The following is an 18,974-nucleotide window of genomic DNA, read 5'->3' on the forward strand; positions in this document are numbered from 1 at the left end:
CCAGGCTGGTCTCAAACTCCTGAACTCAAGTGATCCACCTACCTCGGCCTCCCAAAGTGCTGGGATTACAGGCGTGAGCCACAGCACCCGGCCCCAATACTTAGTTTTTGTTTTTTTTTTTTTTAAATACACTTTATGGATAAAGGTGCATGAAAAGGATTTTAGCTCTCTGACATATAATAGAAAAAGATAAAATCATGTTATAATGAACAATTCAGCCGGTTTTTTCACTAAATACACGTGTCCTCAATATCACCAAATACGGCTTAATTTAGTATCTCTCAGAGGTCAAAGATGCCATTTTGTAGTAGAAATGTAACTTCTAATTACACAGCATTAACATGATGAACTATTTTAAAACTTTACTAACAGGTTACAACAGGCCATGAACTATATCTGAGGCCAAATCTTAGGAGGTTCTCAAAGGCTCTTTTATAGATCATTTAGAAAGATTAAAGAAACCAGCCTACCCATGACAGTCCCTGCCCAGTCAATCGAAGGTCCCATTAAACATTAAAGAGACCCTGATTTTCTGCTTTCCAATGATGGATTTCTATCTCTCCACAAATTGTATCATCGGAAATTTAACTTTTAAAACTTGCTTTCCTATTTATCATCTCATTTATCTGTGAATGCTATTAGAGGCATATATAAAATAGAAATAACGGCTCCATTGTTCCTTTGACTACGGTTCACAGTCAAGATCTTACCTCTTTCTCTAAAATGTCAAGTGTACAACAGTAAATGACTAGGAGCAGAGGATGGAAGAGCCACAGCTGGGGAGGGGACAGGGGTTGAGAGAGAAGGCTCTGGGGAAGAATGAAGAGCAACAGGAATAAGAACCACCACATTTTGGGGTTCAACTTTCAGAAAGCATTAGGAATTCATTTCTGAATTCCTAAACGGCATAGGAAAGAATATCTAAATATGTGAGATTATTTTAATACAATGTCTCCACATCTGGGAAAGAAAGGCATACCATACTCTTTACATGTGTAACCAACATCTGGGAATCCTATTGTTCAACTGCGGTCAGGAGGATCTCTTCTTCGAAATAAGCTGCTCTGATATTTGGGACTGTGTTGAAATGTCAAATCATCATTCCTGCTCATGTTTTTTAACTCAATGTATATAGATCAATGATCTTTCACAAAAATGTTGCTGTTCGCAAGTCCTAAAAATGAAATAGAAACTTGAGTGGTAAGGATTATGTATCTATACAGCATGTAGATAAAATGCACTACTAATGGGGGTAATTAAGCTGAGAGGAGATTCAATAAAGCAGAGTGTACAAAGTCAGAAATCACGCTACTGTAGAAATTAAAAGTGACTTCAATTAGACAAGCTTCTTTTCCCCCAGAAATTATTTTTGCTTGGAAAGAGCCAGCTAAGGTTGGGTGCAGTGGCTCACACCTGTAAGTCCACCATTTTGGGAGGCTGAGGCAAAGGGGTCTCTTGAGGCTGGCAGTTTGAGACCAGCCTGGACAACATATTGAGATCCTGTCTCTACAAAAATTAGAAAAAAAAAAAAGCAACTTAGTAAGGTGTGGTGGTGTGCACCTGTAGTCCTAGATACATGGGAGGCTGAGGCAGGAGGATTGCATGAGCCCAGGAGGTCAAGGTTGCAGTGAGCCATGATCATGCCACTGCACTCCAGCCTGGGTGATAGAGTGAGACCCTTATTCAAAATATATAAATAAAGAGCCAACTAAAAAAACAGTCTGTCTTTTAGTCAGGGTAAAAGTTTTATAGGCTGTCAACAAGCAGCCTTTTTCTTAATTTAAAATTCTGCATTTGAAAAATGGAGAACATTAGATAACTCATTTACAACATTATACAAATAGGTTAGAACTAGATCAAGGAAAACAGATTTTAAAGGAATTGATATTTTGTGTTTTAAAAGAATACCCATATGACAGTCTTTTATTGGGTAGAGTTACTGCAGGCTTGACAATAACTGTTTACTTTCCATTAAGAAAAGAACTGGATAAAAGTGGTCTAGCCACTCTGATAAAGTTGTGATCTGGAGAAACAGCTGTGGTCTCATAGCCAAAATAGATGAAGAGGCTTCAACCAACTAATCTCTGATATGAAACAATTGAAAGTTTTCTAGGAGAACAGGGTAAATGATGTAAAGCATTCTAGTGACTTCTGGAACAGGGGAGCATCTATCTCTTCCTGCATGGATCCCTCCCTCTTCATTTGGGACTCTTCCTCCCCAGGCACCCTTCTTTCCAATACCCACCCCCTTCTGCGCCTCTCCTTCCCCTAATTTCCACCTCAGATTTCCAGTGGGTTCATTAGAAATAATCAAAATAATAATGGTAAAATCACGCATTAAGGTTTTTTTTTGTTTTTTTCCTCTAATTAAATTTCTGCTCTAGTGAATTGGCTAATCTGATTTTGTTTTTTTTTTTCTTTTTTTAAGATGGAGTCTTGTTCTGTCATCCAGGCTGGAGTGCAGCGGTTTGATCTTGGCTCACTGCAGCCTCCGCCTCCCAGGTTCAAGCAATTCTACTGTCTCAGCCTCCCAAGTAGCTGGGATTACAGGCATGCACCACCACGCCCAGCCAATTTTTGTATTTTTAGTAGAGATGGGCTTTCACCATGTTGCCCAGGCTGGTCTTGAACTCCTGACCTCAGGTGATCTGCCCACCTTGGCCTCCCAAAGTGCCGGGATTACAGGCGTGAGCCACCGCATCCAGCCTAATCTGATTATTTTTGTGAAAGGCTTTAGGTAAAACATAGTATACACAGTGATCACTCTCAGCTAGCAAACTTAGGAGAAGGCTGGCAATAGTGATGAGTGTAGTTTCCATTTACTAATTGATTACTATGTGCCAGGCACAGCTGCAGAGCTTTTTATACCTTATCTTACACAATTCTCATAATAACCCTATGAGGCAGGTCCTGCTTATTAGTCCCATTTGACAGTTGATGAAACATGGAACAAACTTATAGCCTAAGACAGGGGTGAGCAAACTGTGGCCCTTGGGTCAAACGAGACTCTAAAGAGGTACTGGCATGTTCAGGCCCCGTTATTCACAGTGTATGTGGCTGCTTTTGAGTTTCAATGGCAGAGTTCATCAGTTGTGACCAAGACCTTAGGGCCCATAAGGCCGCAACTATTCACTATCTGGCCCCGCCTAGAAAAAGCTCACCAACCCCTCGTGTAAAACACAGTTGATTCATGAATAAAGAAAAAAGGCAAGAACATTTGGACAGCTTCACATAGAACTTACATTGAAATTTTCTTAGAAAAAATAAATTCTGTCTTTATCTGTTTTCTTTCATTCATCTGTTACCTGTTTCTTCTCACCTAAGGTTTATCAACTAGCCTCAGGAAAAAATAAAAGTGTTAATGGAATACCAGTTCAGTAATTAAAGGTTTCTCTCCATAACGTGAGTTTTGATTAGGTAGAAAAGTTTCCAAGAAGGAAAGGAAAAAAAAGCATAGACCAAAGAAAGCTTGAATAACCATATGTTTCCTGAGAGGCTGTAAAATTTTTGGCTGTTTTACAGGTATTTCTTCTCAAGTACAAATGACATCATTGTTGAAAATTTTTAAAAACAGGCCTACTTTATTCTACATTTGGTACCACATATTGTTTCAGTTGACCATCAATTGACTTTTCTATTTTTACTGGGAAGGTACGTCATAACTATTTTTAGTAGATAGAGTCTGGTAGTATCATTTGTGGATCACACATAGTCATGCTTTAGAATTCTTTTTCTAAAGCTATGAGAATGTATTTGGGGGAAGAACATGCTCACTGGCAATATTCTACTGTACTGTGAAACATACTCTAGAGTCAATGTCTAAAACAGGAAACAGGTATTAACAAATGAAAGAACCTGCTGTATTAGTAGGCTGCAAAGCAAGTGTAGCTTTATAACATACAAATCTGCCCTTGAGGCCGGGCACGGTGGCTCATGCCTGTAATCCCAGCACTTTGGGAGGCTGAGGCGGGCGGATCACCTGAGGTCGGGAGTTCAAGACCAGCCTGACCAACATGGTGAAACCCCATCTGTACTAAAAATACAAAATTAGCTGGGCATGGTGGTGCATGCCTGTAATCTCAGCTACTCAGGAGGCTGAGGCAGGAGAATCGCTTGAACCCGGGAGGTGGAGGTTGCAGCGAGCTGAGATCATGCCATTGCACTTCAGCCTGGGAAACAAGAGTGAAACTCTATCTCAAAAAACAAAACAAAACAAAACAAAAACCTGCCCTTGAGATAGTAATATTTTTAAATATAATTGGGAGTGAGTTAACATCTGAGCTTCTCTGATAATTCATGCTTTATCCTTTAAAACAACCCAGAAAATAAAAATCAAATAATTGAATTTCCAGAGGATGTGACCTGGCACATAAGCTGAGCTCAATTCCCATGAAATAATTTGTGCAAGTAATTTATAATTATAATAATAATATATGCAAAATAATTTATATAGGATTACTCACTGTAAACAGTGAACAGAAAGGAGACACTTGAGACAAGACAAAGCCCATGACTTTTCTCTACCTTTCAACCCTTTCCCCAAACACCAACCAATACAGGAGTAGCACAGAGCAGCGGCTGCAAACCTGTCTGCACATTAAAATCACCTGTGCATCTTCCACAATTCCACCACCCAAGCCCCACCCAGGCCAATGAAATCACAGTTGCTGAGTGTGAGATTCACGTCTCAGTAGTTTTGGAAGCTCCCAGACACCAGTAGAGAGTGGTGATTAAGGTAAGGACAGCTGAGAGGTTCAGTCATACACCTGCCACTTATGCTGCAGGAGACCTGAGTCCTCCTCCATCCTCACCTGCCCCACTGTGTGTGAGTCACTCTGACATCTTGGGTAGGATTCATTAACACAGCATCCTGCTATGGACACTGTATCATCATCTTGGGTAGGATTCATTAACAGCATCCTGCTATGGGCACTGTATTATCATTCTTGCTCCTCACTCATAACTAATTTGTTAATGCAAATATTAAGAGGATGTTAACACAGTGAGTTATGGCCTTAGGGTTTCTCTTAAAAGTTACTCTCTCTTTAAACATTCACATCCCTTCCGCCTCTTAGAAGACATCCCCTACACTTGGCTTGGCTTTGCCGTCTCTTTTGCAAGCATATTTCTCCTGCATGTCGAACATTAAAAGGGAAGTCGGCCTTACCTCTACGATGCTTTTTAAATCTTGCACATAAGTCCTTTCGGTCTCCAGAATTTCCTGAACAACTCTATCCACATAGAGGAGCTTGGGGCTGGTGGCCGAGTCTGTGGTCATCTTGGGTGTCCCGTTCGAGTCCACTCTCCACTGCGCCCTGGGCGGCCTTTCGCTGCCTTCGTCTGCGTTCTGTTGCCCGGCGGCGGGGTGGTCCCTCTGCAGCTCACTGCTGGAAAACGGCCTGGCCGGAACCAGCTCCAGTTTTATGGCCCCTACCTCCTTATCCTGGTTAAACAAGCCCAAGTGGCTATTTGAAACTAAGGTCATTCTGCTGCCGAAGGAACCATGGCTGTCGCGAGAAGAGGCCGAGGACGACGTGGAACCGAAGCTGACGGGTCGGTCACTATCAGAGAGCTCCATCGTCTTCAGTTCTTGAGGGCAGGAACGCCTGGTTGTGGTCTTGGGATCTGGAACTTTGGTTACAGCTGATGGCACTTCAAGACGCAACTGGTGCCCATCTATATGCATTAAAGAAAATAAATAAAAAGGACAAGATAAGCAATTCTATCAAGCAGAGGGTTGAAAGGAAGTAAAAACCTAGCTCAAATAAATACAGTCAATAACAAGGTGTCCAGTTATAGAAGGGAATGCAAAGGTACCTGTTGGTGGAGCAAGATGCAAAATCAGTGTTCCTAAAGCATCATCTGGGTGCCTGTTAGAAATGCAGAGTCTCGGGCTCTGACCTCGACCTGCTGAACTTGAATCTGCACTTTAATAAGATCCCAGAATGACTTATAAGCATTAAAGTTTGAGAAACACTAGACCTGTTGTCTCAAAAGTGTGACCACCTGGAATGACTCTTATGCAAATTAGTCTAGATTCACTAAATTAAAGACTCAGTGGTCAGGGCACCAGGAATCGATCACTTTAACAAGCACCACAAGTGGTTCTTATGAACTTAAAAGAGACCCGACGTGACTCCTATGGAATTTTGAAAAACCTTGTTCTAGATTTTAAGTATTTCACCATAATTCCACAAAATTTTAGGCTAGCATCCTGGAGCCACCACTAGTTGATTTAAATAATGCTGGCAACTTTACATTTTACTTGCATACAGCATTAAAGGAAGTGTCACATAGACAATAATTTTCTAGTACTAGGCAAGAAAAAGATATAGTCATACACAGCATAATGATGTTTTGGTCAACAATGAACTGCAGGCTGGGCGCGGTGGCTCACGCCTGTAAATCCCAGCACTTTGGGAGGCTGGGAGGGGGGGAATCACTTGAGGCCGGGAGTTTGAGACCAGCCTGGCCAACATGCCAAAACCCTGTCGCTACTAAAAAATACAAAAATTAGCTAATCGGGAAGCTGAGGCACGAGAATTGCTTGAACCCCGGAGGCAGATGTTGCAGTGAGCCGAGATCCTGCCACTGAACTCTAGCCTGGGCGACAGAGCGAGACTCTGTCTTAAAACAAAACAACAAACCGCATATATGGCAGTGGTCAGAGCAATCTGCCATACCATCCAGCCTAGATGTGTCAAGGGCTATGCCATATAGGTTTGTGAGAGTATGCTCTGTGATGTTCATACAATGATGAAGTTGCCCGACAACGCGTCTCAGAATGTACCCCCATGCTGAAGTGATGCATGACTGTATTAAGACTCACACCCCACTGAAAACTTATCCTCTTACCACAGCACTTCTCCAGATCACTTCTTAAAAACTGGCATTCTATTTGTGGCACATATGGAGTTATGATACTACTAGAGAGTATGTTTGATTAACTACAACACTCCACAAGTACAGTTATAAAATCATGTAATTATATGACGAACCTAGGAACTAAATTATGAGAACAGTTATGAGAAAATGGTGCTGTCTTGTTTAGAAAAGGGCAAAAAGAAAAACTGTCTGCAAAGTCAAAAGGTCACGTAATGGTGAAACCCCGTCTCTACTAAAAAAAAGACAAAAAAAATTAGCCAGGCCTGGTGGCAGGCGCCTGTAGTCCCAGCCACTAGGGAGGCTGAGGCAGGAGAATGGTGAGAACCCAGGAGGCGGAGCTTGCAGTGAGCTGAGATCGCACCACTGCACTCCAGCCTGGGCAACAGAGCAAGACTCCGTCTCAAAAAAAAAAAAAAAAAAAAAAAACCAGTCACTTAACACCTACAGCATTTAAATATGATGTTAGGCCCCAAAAGGACCCACGTGAAAATTAAACATTCAGAAGCTATTTGGGTAAAACACTCAAAATTCCAATCTTCCTCATTTCTAAGGCAGGGTCAACATTTCTCCCTCAAATAATGAGATTCCACGTCTCATTATTTCATAGAGAAATTTTGTTTATAGAAACAAAATGTCTTGTGATATAGAATGTGATTAATGAAGAAATTTGCTTCATTTTGCTAGGTTACCTTACCACAAAAACATGCTTATAGGTTTTACTAGAAAAATGGAAGAGGGAAACTTATGTTTGGAAGGTTACAATGTGACAAACACAGTAAAAAGAATACATAGTAATGATCATTTTTCAATAGTAATGGAAATTTGGTTTGATTCTATAATAAAGATCACTAAACAGTTGGTACTAGTATTTTTAGAATATAAAGTATCCATCAAGTCTCTCCTTCAATGTACTGTTTCTAGATAGTTTATATTCACGACAAGTATTACTACAAACTTACCATGCAAATATTAAAGTTATGAATAAAAAATGAAGGAACTAATTCTGAGTCAAGAAGGAGTGGTAAGACATGTAGGAAATGAGCAGTTTATCTGCGAAACCACTACCACATGCTAGAGTTTGCCACAAATTTTTAATGCTTTTGCAATATTCTTTCTGCTTGGTCTATAACAACTTTATGGCCTATAAAACATGAATTGGTTATAGTAGTTAAAATGCACTTGACCTAGAAAGCCTGATCCAACTTGAGTGTGGCAAAAATCCAAGCAGCAGCCATGCATTTAGGCATGCTTGCAGCAAAGGACACTTGCTCACGTTTGGGAATGGTATTGAGAAAGTCATGGGCAGTCCAAAGTAGAGGCAGACATAACAATGTTTTCTTTCTATTCACATCCACTATAACCAGGACCATCAGGCTGATCTCATTGTAGGAAATGGGCACTCACTTGGGAAGTATCTGAGGATACTTTGGGATACCAAGGGTCCAATGAGGCTATGATTTTGGGACTAAACATAAGTTGGATATATTCTTTTTTTTTTGAGATGGAGTTTTGTGCTTGTCACCCAGGCTGGAGTGCAATGGCATGATCTCAGCTCACTGCAACCTCTGCCTCCCAGGTTCAAGCAATTCTCCTGCCTCAGTCTCCCTAGTAGCTGGTATTACAGGCATGTACCACCACGCCCAGCTAATTTTTATATTTTTAGAAGAGACAGGGTTTCACCATGTTGGCTGGCTGGTCTCAAACTCCTGACTGCAGATGATCCACCTGCCTTGGCCTCCCAAAGTGCTGGGATTACAGGTGTGAGCCACCACGCCCGGCCAAGTTGGATATACTCTATAACAGGGGTGCGGTACCTGTCCATGGCCTGTCAGAAACCAAGCAGCACAGCAGGAGGTGAGCAGTGGGTGAATGAGCATTGCTGCCTGAGCTCCTGTCAGATCAGCAGAAGCATTAGATTCTCATAGGAGTGTGAGCCCTATTGTGACCTATGCATGCCAGGGATCTAGGTTGCACACTCCTTATGAGAATCTAATTCCTGATGATCTGAGGTGGAACCATTTCATCCTGAAAGCATCCCCACTCCCCTACCCCCACCAACTCAACCCACCCTTCATCCCTCGAAAAACTGTCTTCCATGAAACCAGTCCCTGGTGTCAAAAAAGTTGAAAGGCCAAGGCATCTGGAAAGGTCTACCCCCCATAGATCTGTACATACTGTCTCCAGGGCAAATTCTGATTTTCTAACCGGAGACGAATCAATCTCTCCAGAATAGAAAACTGTCTTTCACACAGTTACAAAACTCTTGGCACTATATTCATGATCAGGACTAGTGAAAAATGGACACAACAGAGAGACACATTATTTTCTTATATCGTTTCTTTTCTCTACTTACTTTCACTTTAAATTAGATACCCAATATTGGGACAGAAGGATTAAAGAGGAATAAAAGCTGCTTTTAGAGGACCCTAGGTTGGGCTGCTAGAAATGACAATGTCTTTAGAAATACTTTCAAAGGTGGGAAAGAGTGGGATGTAAAACGCAGATCAATAGGGACCCCTTCATGGATAGATCTTAAATAGCAGCATAGATTGGGCACCGCTGCGGGGACAGCTTCAAACGTTCCAATGCCAGTCCACGTACAGGCCTGGCTGCCAACCAGGCACTTTCTAAAATAGACCATTTCAGAAGTTTGGTGTCCATAGTATTTAGCCAAGCTTACCACCCCAAACTAAAGACCTTCCAAAATTACCAATGATAGAAGTGAAACATTTAAAGTCAGGTCATATAATAGCATGTAATATGAGACCGCACTTGCTAATGGCTAACATTTTTTATGTTGATTCATTGCTTAGAAGATAATTATAGTTTCCTCATGTAGGAAAATGCACCTCTTAAAAACTGTCTAGTCTTGTTCTCACTTTCCTCAAAATAATTTAAGATTTCCACCCTGTCTGGCCTATTCTAATGCAACTCACCAATTATTAATATTTATCTCTAGAGCTGTGTTGCTCCACACAGTAGCCAGTGGCCACATGTGGCTACTGAGAACTTGAAATGCAGCCAGGCTGGGCACAGTGGCTCATGCCTGTAATTCCAGCACTTTGGGAGGCTGAAGCAGGCAGATCACTTGAGCTCAGGAGTTCAAGACTAGCCTGGGCAACCTACTAAAACCCCATCTCAAATACAAAAAATACAAAAAATTAGCCGGGTGTGGTGGCATGTGCCTGTAGACCCAGCTACTTGGAGTCAAGGCTGCAGTAAGCCATGATTGTGCCACTGCACTCCAGCCTGGGTGGCAAAGTGAGACCTTGACTCAAAATAAATAAATAAACAAATAAACACAGTCAGTCTGAATTGAGATGTAAGATACACAACAGATTTCAGTAACTTAGTATAAAACTAAAAACATGAAATAAAATACCTCATTAATAATTTTTATATTTGTGTATTGAAACAGTAATTTGGATTAGGTTAAATAAAACATCTCATTGAAATTATTTTCACTGGTTTCATTTTACATTTTTTTTCTTTTTTGAGGTAGAGTTTTGCTCTTGTTGCCCAGGCTGGAGTGCAGTGGTGCAATCTTGGCTCAATGCGACCTCCGCCTCCTGGGTTCAAGCAATTCTCCTGCTTCAGCCTCCTGAGTAGCTGGGATTACAGGCGCCCGCCACCATGCCTGGCTAATTTTAGTACTTTTAGTAGAGACGGGGTTTCACCATGTTGGCCAGGCTGGTCTCGAACTCCTGACCTCGTGATCTACCCGCCTCGGCCTCCCAAAGTGCTGGGATTACAGGTGTGAGCCACTGCGCCCGGCCTACTTTCTTATTTTAAATTTATTCTTATTTTTATTTTTTGAAACAGAGTCTCACTCTGTCACCCAGGCTGGAGTGCAGTGGCACAATCATGGCTCACTCCTGGGTTCAAGCCATCCTCCCACCTCAGCCTCCCGAGTAGCTGGGACCACGCCACCATACCAAGCTAATTTTTACTTTTAAGTTTTGTAGAGATGAAGTCTTTCTATGTAGCCCAGGCTGGTCTTCAACTCCTGGGCTCAAGCGATCCTCCCATCTTGGTCTCCCAAAGTCCTGAGATTACAGGTGTAAGCCACTGCCCCAGCATCATTTTACTTTTTTATATGGTGGCTACTAGAAAATAAAAAATTACATATGTAGTTCATATATATTTTAGTCAGACAATGCTGATCTAGAAGTCTTTGATATAATTACATTATTCTTGAAGGTTTAAATTTACCTCTTTATCAATCTTTGCTCAAATAATAGTGAATGCAGAGATACATACAACTCAAAGTTTGCATTTTTGTTTTTTATTCCACTTATTAATGCACAATATTATTAAAAATTAGCAAAAATAGAGTTGGGAGGTCATCTCTGTGTAGCAGATATTGGGCTAACTGATTTTCCATGACAAACTGAAACATCCAGATAAAAAACTATAGAGCAAGAAAGCTTTTTCGTTTGCCCTGAGTGAAAGATGTTAGCATTTGGGTGAGCTGCTGCTTTTCTTCTCATAACTTCTGTCTATTCCAAAATCCAAACACAGGGCTAATAATGTAAGAATTTCTGAGAACTTCCAGCCAAACCTTGCTAATGGCTTATATGAGGTATATCTCTTGACCCTAAGACAAGCAGGTTCCACCCACTTAGAGGATTGTGATCAATCTCACCCTTCGTAAACCTGGAGGTGGTGGGGGTGGAAGTACCCACAGAGGAACCTTAGAGACTTACTGAGTCTCACAATGAGAAGCACCGGTTAGCCTAAAAGCCATCCAGATAAAATACTCTTTTTCTGTGTGCCATCCTCAATAAAAGGAAAAGATGCCTAGATAGCTTCTATGTAGCTAGGCTTTCATACATTTTACTTCAAGACAAATCCCTCTAATTTTTTCTAGGTGAAAAAACTGGAATTCCAGGGCTTTTCTTTCTTTGCTCTTCCAACTTCCATTATATTAATTGCTCTGTTTTGGAGTATCACTGCCAGAATCAAAAGCAATGCTTCTCGGCTCTGGTTTCTTAGGCTGATTTAGGTTTCATGCAGAACGTTCCATGGCTTCCTGTGACCATATTTACATGGAGAAGGGGGGACATTTGATGGGTCCTACAGCCTACAATTCCCAAGGAGAAACTTAGGCAGGACAGAAATCCTACTCACAGCAGGGATTGAGGGGTGATCAGGGTTTCCAAATTCTGCTCATTGCTATTCTAGACAACAAATACCTAGTCTGAGTTCCTTGGCAGGACAACCATGGAAATCAAGAGAATGTGTTGTGTTCAGTACCAACGAGTAGCTGAAATTATGTAGTTCCTTATTACACCTCCTGTGAATTACTCAGAGGGGAGGCCACAGAAAGACTGAAGTATACAGAAATAGTTACTCTATCAGCTAGTGATGTTCATTTAATATACAGCAGTTTTGTTAGAGCCTCAACGTTGTAAACATTTTTTAAAGCATTAAGTCAGTTGTTTAAGAGTCCAAGTTAAAAAATACACATTTATATATTTCAAAGATGACACTAGATATTTAAGGAACATCTTTTGTTCCCCCACACCAATATGGATTTTCACTTCTTGGTTTTCTAAACTATCATACTTGATTCCTGTTTAATGGTAGGGCCAGGACTATAATTCCTGATGTTCTCTAGTGTTCAGCATGTTTAATTCAGGGAACATGATTTTCATATTTATTTGTAGTTATTTGGTGATGAAGAACCAAAGAGTAAAAAAAAAAAAATCTTGTTAACATGTTAATTTCTTAGTTTTATCATGTAAATTTCTTAGTTTTTAACCAAGGTACTACAATTACACAAGATGTTAATGTTAGGGCAAGCTGAATGAAAGACATATGGGAACTTTGCACTGTCTTTGTAACTTTTTTATACACTTAAAAAATTTTCAAAATAAATAGCTCAAAAATGTTTTAAATTAAAAAATGTATTTTATTGAGGTATGATTAAATACAAAAAGTTATATGTATTTAATGTATAAAACTTGAATTTGGAGTGAAACTATCACCACAATCTATGCCACGAACATAGTCATCACCTCCAAAAGTTTTCTTATGCCTCTTTATTATTATTAAACATTTTATAATAACAACACTTAAGACCTACCTCCTTAGCAGTATTTTAAGTATACAATATAGTATTGTTAGCTATAGGCACTATGCTGTGCATATTTCTTGGACTTACTCATCTTGCATAGCTGAAAATTTGTATCCTTTCACGATTACCTCCCTGTTTCTCCCTCTCCCTACTCCCTGGCAAGCACCACTTTAGTCTTTTCTTGGATGAGTTTGATTATTTTAGATTCTTCATAAGAGCGGTGTCATACAGCATTTGCCCTTCTATGTCCAGCTCATTTCATTTAGCACAACAGACTCCAGGTTCATCCATGTTGTCACAAGTGGCAGGATTCCCTTCTTTTTTTTTTATGGTCAGATAATTTTCCCATTATGTGTATGTGCCACATGTTCTTATATCACATGCAAAAAGAATAAAAATGAACCCTTATCTTATACTCTACACAAAAATAAACTGAAAATACATTCAGACCTAAAAATACAACCAGAAACCATAAAGCCTCTAAGAAAAAAAAAAAAAGAAAAAACCTAGGGGAGAAAAGCTTCATGACATTGTCTTGGCAATGAGTTTTTGGATATGCCACCAAAAGCACAGGCAACAATAACAAAAAGCAAAAACAGACAAGTGAGGCTACATCAAACCAGAAAGCTTCTGCAGAGCAAAGGAAATCATCAGCTAAGCAAGGAGATAACCTACAGAATGGGATAAAATATTTGCAAACCATGCATCCAACAAGGCTTTAAAGCACATATTTGTACAAGAAGATCAAGAATGAGAAAGATATTTTGCAAAAATATTTTCATTCAAACAGGAGGTGAGGGGTTGAACAAAGAGGAACAAAGATTCCTTCAAGCTGTAAAGTCAAATACGAAATACTCAGATAATTTACCGATTGATTCCTATATTAATTGCTATGGTATGAATGTCTGTGCCCTTCTCAAAATTCATATGTTGAAACTTACTCACCAAGGTGATGGTATTGGGGGGGGGCTGTTGGGAGATGATTAGGTCATGAGCGCTCTACCCTCATGAATGAGATTAGTGTCCTTATAAAAGAGGACAGAGGGAGCTTGTTTGCTCCTTCTGCCATGTGAGAACACACAGGAGGCACCATATAGGAGGAACAGGCCCTCACCAGATACACAATCTGTTGGCGCCTTGATCTTGGACTTCCCATTCTCTAGAACTGTGAGCAATCAATTTCTGTTCCTTGTAAGTTACCCAGTTTAAGCTATTTTGTTACAGTAGCATAAATGGACTAAGACACTAGTCAATGGAAACTAAGAGGTATAATGGCTACCTCAGTTGAGTAGGGATTAAGCAGCTACTTGAGGCAACCTCAGTTGAGTAGGGATTAAGCAGCTACTTGAGGCAGCTAATGCATTAGATAAATTGCCTTAGCTAAGGGGTGCCTCTGGACCAGTCTAGTGAAAAAGAACCTAAAGAAATTCCTTAGGCCAGGCGCGGTGTCTTATGCCTATAATCCTGGCACTTTGGAAGGCAGAGGCAGGTGAATCACCTGAGGTCAGGAGTTCGAGACCAGCCTGGCCAACATGATGAAACCCCCATCTCTACTAAAAATACAAAAATTAGCCAGGTGTGGTGGCAGGTGCATATAATCCCAGCTACTCAGCAGGCTGAGGCAGAAGAATCACTTGAACTCGGGGAGTGGAGGTTGCAGTGAGCCGAGATCGCACCACTTCACTCCAGCCTGGGTGACACAGTGAAACTCCATCTCAAAAAAAAAAAAAAAAAAAAAATTCCCTAAAGGCTTTTTATGCAAATGCAGCTGTTTTTACTTTTGTTGTATGCTTTTTGTGTGTGTGTGGTGACTTAGTGTGGGGGATGAAGGAAATTATTTGGGGCACTCTAAACCATCCATTATGTTACCACTTAGAAAGGGACTGTTATTGTCTACCAAAATCCACTCTACCCTTTTCTTTAGTGATAGAGTTTTCACTGAGCACATTTCCCAGCCTCCTCTGCCTTTAGATATTGGCCATGTGGTCAAGTTCTCTCGAGTAGAAATGATATATGCCCCTTTGGGGGTCTATTTCTCAAGACATTAGATTTTATTACTCCACATTCTTTCCTCTTCGTGCTGGAACCCAGATGTGGCAGAAACCTTGCCTCGACTCTAAGAAGGATACTAGTGCCCTAGAGTATAGCAGAGCCCAAAGAAAGGCAAAACCTTGCAGTCACTGGTGCTAGACATAAAGTCTGGTTATCCTGATTCTGCCACACTAGAGAAACCACACGATGAGACCGCAATGATACGCAGAGGGATGCCCAAGGAGCCCCGGCTGTTGCAGCCCCTGCTGTGAGTGTTTCCAGCCAAGACATTGGACATGTGGATGAGAAGCCTCTCAGATGACCCCAGCCCTGTCATGTCTGAGTGCAATTTCATGACAGTCCCCAAGTCAGAATCACCTAGCACAGCCTTTCCTGAATTCTTGCCTCACAGAAACCTTGAGCAATTATAAATGATTGTTGTTTCAAGCCAGTAGGTTTCGGGGTGATTGGTTAGGCAATATGAGATAACCCAAACAGTTTCTATTTTAACAGATGAGCCTTATTATGATACAGCTGCTACAATTCTGTGTCAAAATCACCCTTAAAAAACCCCCAAAACCAACCTCAGTGGTCTTTCATGTGTCTCATTACTTTTTGAAAACTGTATAGATGGGGAAAAAGGAAAGCAGAGATTACATAACATCATGCTCAAAGTTGAACTATGAATCAGAGACTACACTTTCTAACTTCTAGTCCATCCTTCCTTGTACTCATAAAATAGCAGGGTAGAAAAGGAACTTAGACATCAGGAAATAAAAGACTCAACATAAGCTGCTTGTCTAAAGCACATGGTACCATATGCCAAAAGGGACTACCCAGTGTGTGGCTATGTGTGCCCAGAAATGCATATATCCACAACCCTCTGTATAAACCCATTTCAGAGAACCAACCAGAAATTAAATCATGTCCTAATACTCCCTTTTGGTCAGAGGATTTGCATGTCTGCCCTGGCTCTGTACCCCCCAGGTTTATACTGATCTTTGCGGCTCTGGTTTCCTTGTATGTGAGGCAGCTGGATTAGGTGACTTCCCCAAGTCTCATCCAACCTTTGGGCCATGACTCCAATCCTGAAAACCCAGCAAACCACTGGCTGTCACAACTGCATGGCCTCTTCCCAGCTGGAGGCACAGCACAAGCAGTGACCCCCTAATAGCAGTTTCTTCTACATCCTACGAATGCCAGGTCTTGGATGATGAAAAACTGTATCACTGAGACTGGATTAAGAAAATGCGGCACATATACACCATGGAATACTATGCAGCCATAAAAAGGGATGAGTTTGTGTCCTTTGTAGGGACGTGGATGCAGCTGGAAACCATCATTCTCAGCAAACTATCGCAAGAACAGAAAACCAAACACCGCATGTTCTCACTCATAGGTGGGAACTGAACAATGAGATCACTTGGACTCGGGAAGGGGAATATCACACACCGGGGCCTATTATGGGGAGAGGGGAGGGAGGAGGGATGGCATTGGGAGTTATACCTGATGTAAATGACGAGTTGATGGCTGCTGACGAGTTGATGGGTGCAGCACACCAACATGGCACAAGTATACATAGGTAACAAACCTGCACGTTGTGCACATGTACCCTAGAACTTAAAGTATAATAAAAAAAATAATAATAATAAAAGAAAAACTGTATCACTGAGTTTTTTAAAGGCTAAAAAAAAATCTCTATTTTTACTTTAGATTAAATAATAATCTATGCTCCAGCTTTGCTTTGAATAGTACCTTCCTGTTAGTGTAAAATTATCAGTCTCAAGGCAGTAACTAAACAATGACGGTTATATACACAAGCTCCATCTGTATGGAACACACTCAGTTCCAAAACATCCCTGCACAGCTGGGAGGGAGGCACCAAGAGAAACCACATTTTCTTAAAGAAAAAGGAGGAGGAAGAAGAGGCGAATTCCAAGTGACTAACAATAGCACTCCGAACAAACAAATCCATCCATGAAGTACATTAGACATGTTCTTTTAAAAAAGGAGGAAGAGGCAGGGCGCAGTGGCTCACGCCTGTAATCCCAGCACTTTGGGAGCCCAAGGCGGGTGGATCACAAGGTCAGGAGTTTGAGACCAGCCTGGCTAACATGGTGAAACACCGTCTCTACTAAAAATACAAAAATGAGCTGGGTGTGGTGGCGCGCCTGTAATCCCAGCTATTCAGGAAGCTGAGGCAGGAGAACCGCTTGAACCCGGGAGGTGGAGGCTGCAGTGAGCCGAGATCGCGCCACTGCACTCCAGCCCGGGTGACAGAGCAAGACTCTGTCTCAAAAAAAAAAAAAAAAAAAAAGGAGGCAGAGAAAGTAAAGTGCCTAGTAACAGAGATCCAAGTATTGAATAAAGCCATCTAGAAGGTACTGTGTAAAATGATTAAATGTCATGTCTTTAAAAGTATAGAAAATGGTCATAATATACAATGAGTAAAATGGGTAGTTTAAAAAACATATAATACGATCCTAATTTTAAATTTAAAATGCCACTTCTTTATTCTCTACATTAGAAATAGATTGAAGGAATATATAATAAAATGTTAACATTGGTTTTACTGAGTAGAATGAATAATTTTGTTCCTTTCGTATTTATCTGTAAACATCTCTTTTCTTCAATAGGTGTATTCCTTTTATAACCTGAAAAAATTATTTAAGGCAATTAAAATCACAATGTCAATTGGTGTCAGATATCTAAATATTTTAAATTAAAATAATTTTCATATTCAATATGTGATTAAGGAATGCCTTATATATCTTTCAAAAATGTATCATTAAATTCAAATAAGAAAGCCAAATGAAATCAGATTCCAATGGACAACAGTATTGAATACAATCCACGCCTCCTTTGCCCCAATCATTGTTCCTCACAAAAGTATTTCCTACCAAGAAACACTCAAAATGGAAACTGCATTTTCTTAGGCAACTTTGGTTGCCGCTAGACTCAGACTAAATTTCATCACTGCAGTTGCTAAGCATACATTTGCAAACATTTATTTGGTTCCTCCAACTTTGACTGCATATGAACCTCTAAAAGAAAGCATATTAAAATGCTGGGCATTCGGCGCGTGACCACTGAGGATTTCAGAGTTCTCCCCAGAGTCAGAAACATCAGCTCTCTAGATATTTCAACCTCACTTTAAGGAAAGAGCAAAATCAAATGAAACTAAGACAAAACCTATTTGAGACAGGCTGCAGTTCAGACGGGAGGGGGAGAAAAAATCATCTTCTAGACTTCAGGCTATCGCATTTGTAACAGAAGAGTTTTCCTTGATCCAGCCAAGCTTCCGTCCCCGCACACTTGTGAAGAAAGCCCCCCCTGCCACCCTTTCTCACCTCGGTGGACCTCTCTGGCTGCTCCCAGAGGGAAGGAGCGTTTGTGCCGGCATCCTTTCTTCGGGGACACTCACATTAGCACCTACCTCTGCTCCACTCAGGCTTAAGCACATCGTCTGCCTTCAGCTGATGCGGTGACCTCAGTCAGGTAAAAGAAACAGCCTTTGCTAGTCTGTGCAGCGCCTTCCGTAGAAATATTGCATGAGTCAGCTTTTATCTCCCAAACCCAACACACAAAGGCTTTGCAAAAACCTGATTTGCAACTTTCTCACTGCCTTTTTCCCCCTAGTGTGCAGACCACAGACTTCAGCATCACTAAGAGCCTTAAATGAAACATGACATCATTCAATTGAGAAACAGGACAATAGACACCACTGTGGGTAACTTGAAAATGCACACTTCACTGAGCAACACCCTACCACTTCCATTCTTTTGTGAACATCAAATACAACCCACACTCGCCCAAAGCTGCTGGGCTTCACCTTCCTGGCTCTGGCCACGGTTCTCATTAAACTCTAGAAAATAAGCAAGATCTTTGGAACTCTGATAGTTTTAAGTTCACTTCCTGAAGCATGGGCTTGTTTCAAAGTAAAGGGACCTATGTTTAACTTTCAAAGTAAACGGACACA

At 40.9% G+C, this 18,974-nt stretch overlaps 1 protein-coding gene across 10 annotated transcripts in view; it reads right to left on the reverse strand.

Moving 5' to 3' along the window:
• PLEKHG1 (pleckstrin homology and RhoGEF domain containing G1) overlaps nt 1-18,974 on the reverse strand; it is a 245,182-nt gene that overhangs the window by 105,027 nt on the left and 121,181 nt on the right. For 9 of the 10 annotated variants that reach the window (XM_050786239.1, XM_050786241.1, XM_050786242.1 and 6 more), the window contains one exon: nt 5,168-5,676. In XM_050786239.1, the coding sequence (XP_050642196.1) occupies nt 5,168-5,578 (411 nt within the window). In that variant the 5' untranslated portion in view covers nt 5,579-5,676. Of the gene's footprint in view, nt 1-5,167; nt 5,677-18,345; nt 18,394-18,974 lie in introns of those variants that run through there. The other variant, XM_050786244.1, reaches the window with a different exon arrangement.

Source organism: Macaca thibetana, chromosome 4 (genome assembly GCF_024542745.1).
Source record: "Macaca thibetana thibetana isolate TM-01 chromosome 4, ASM2454274v1, whole genome shotgun sequence".
Lineage (NCBI taxonomy): Eukaryota > Metazoa > Chordata > Mammalia > Primates > Cercopithecidae > Macaca > Macaca thibetana.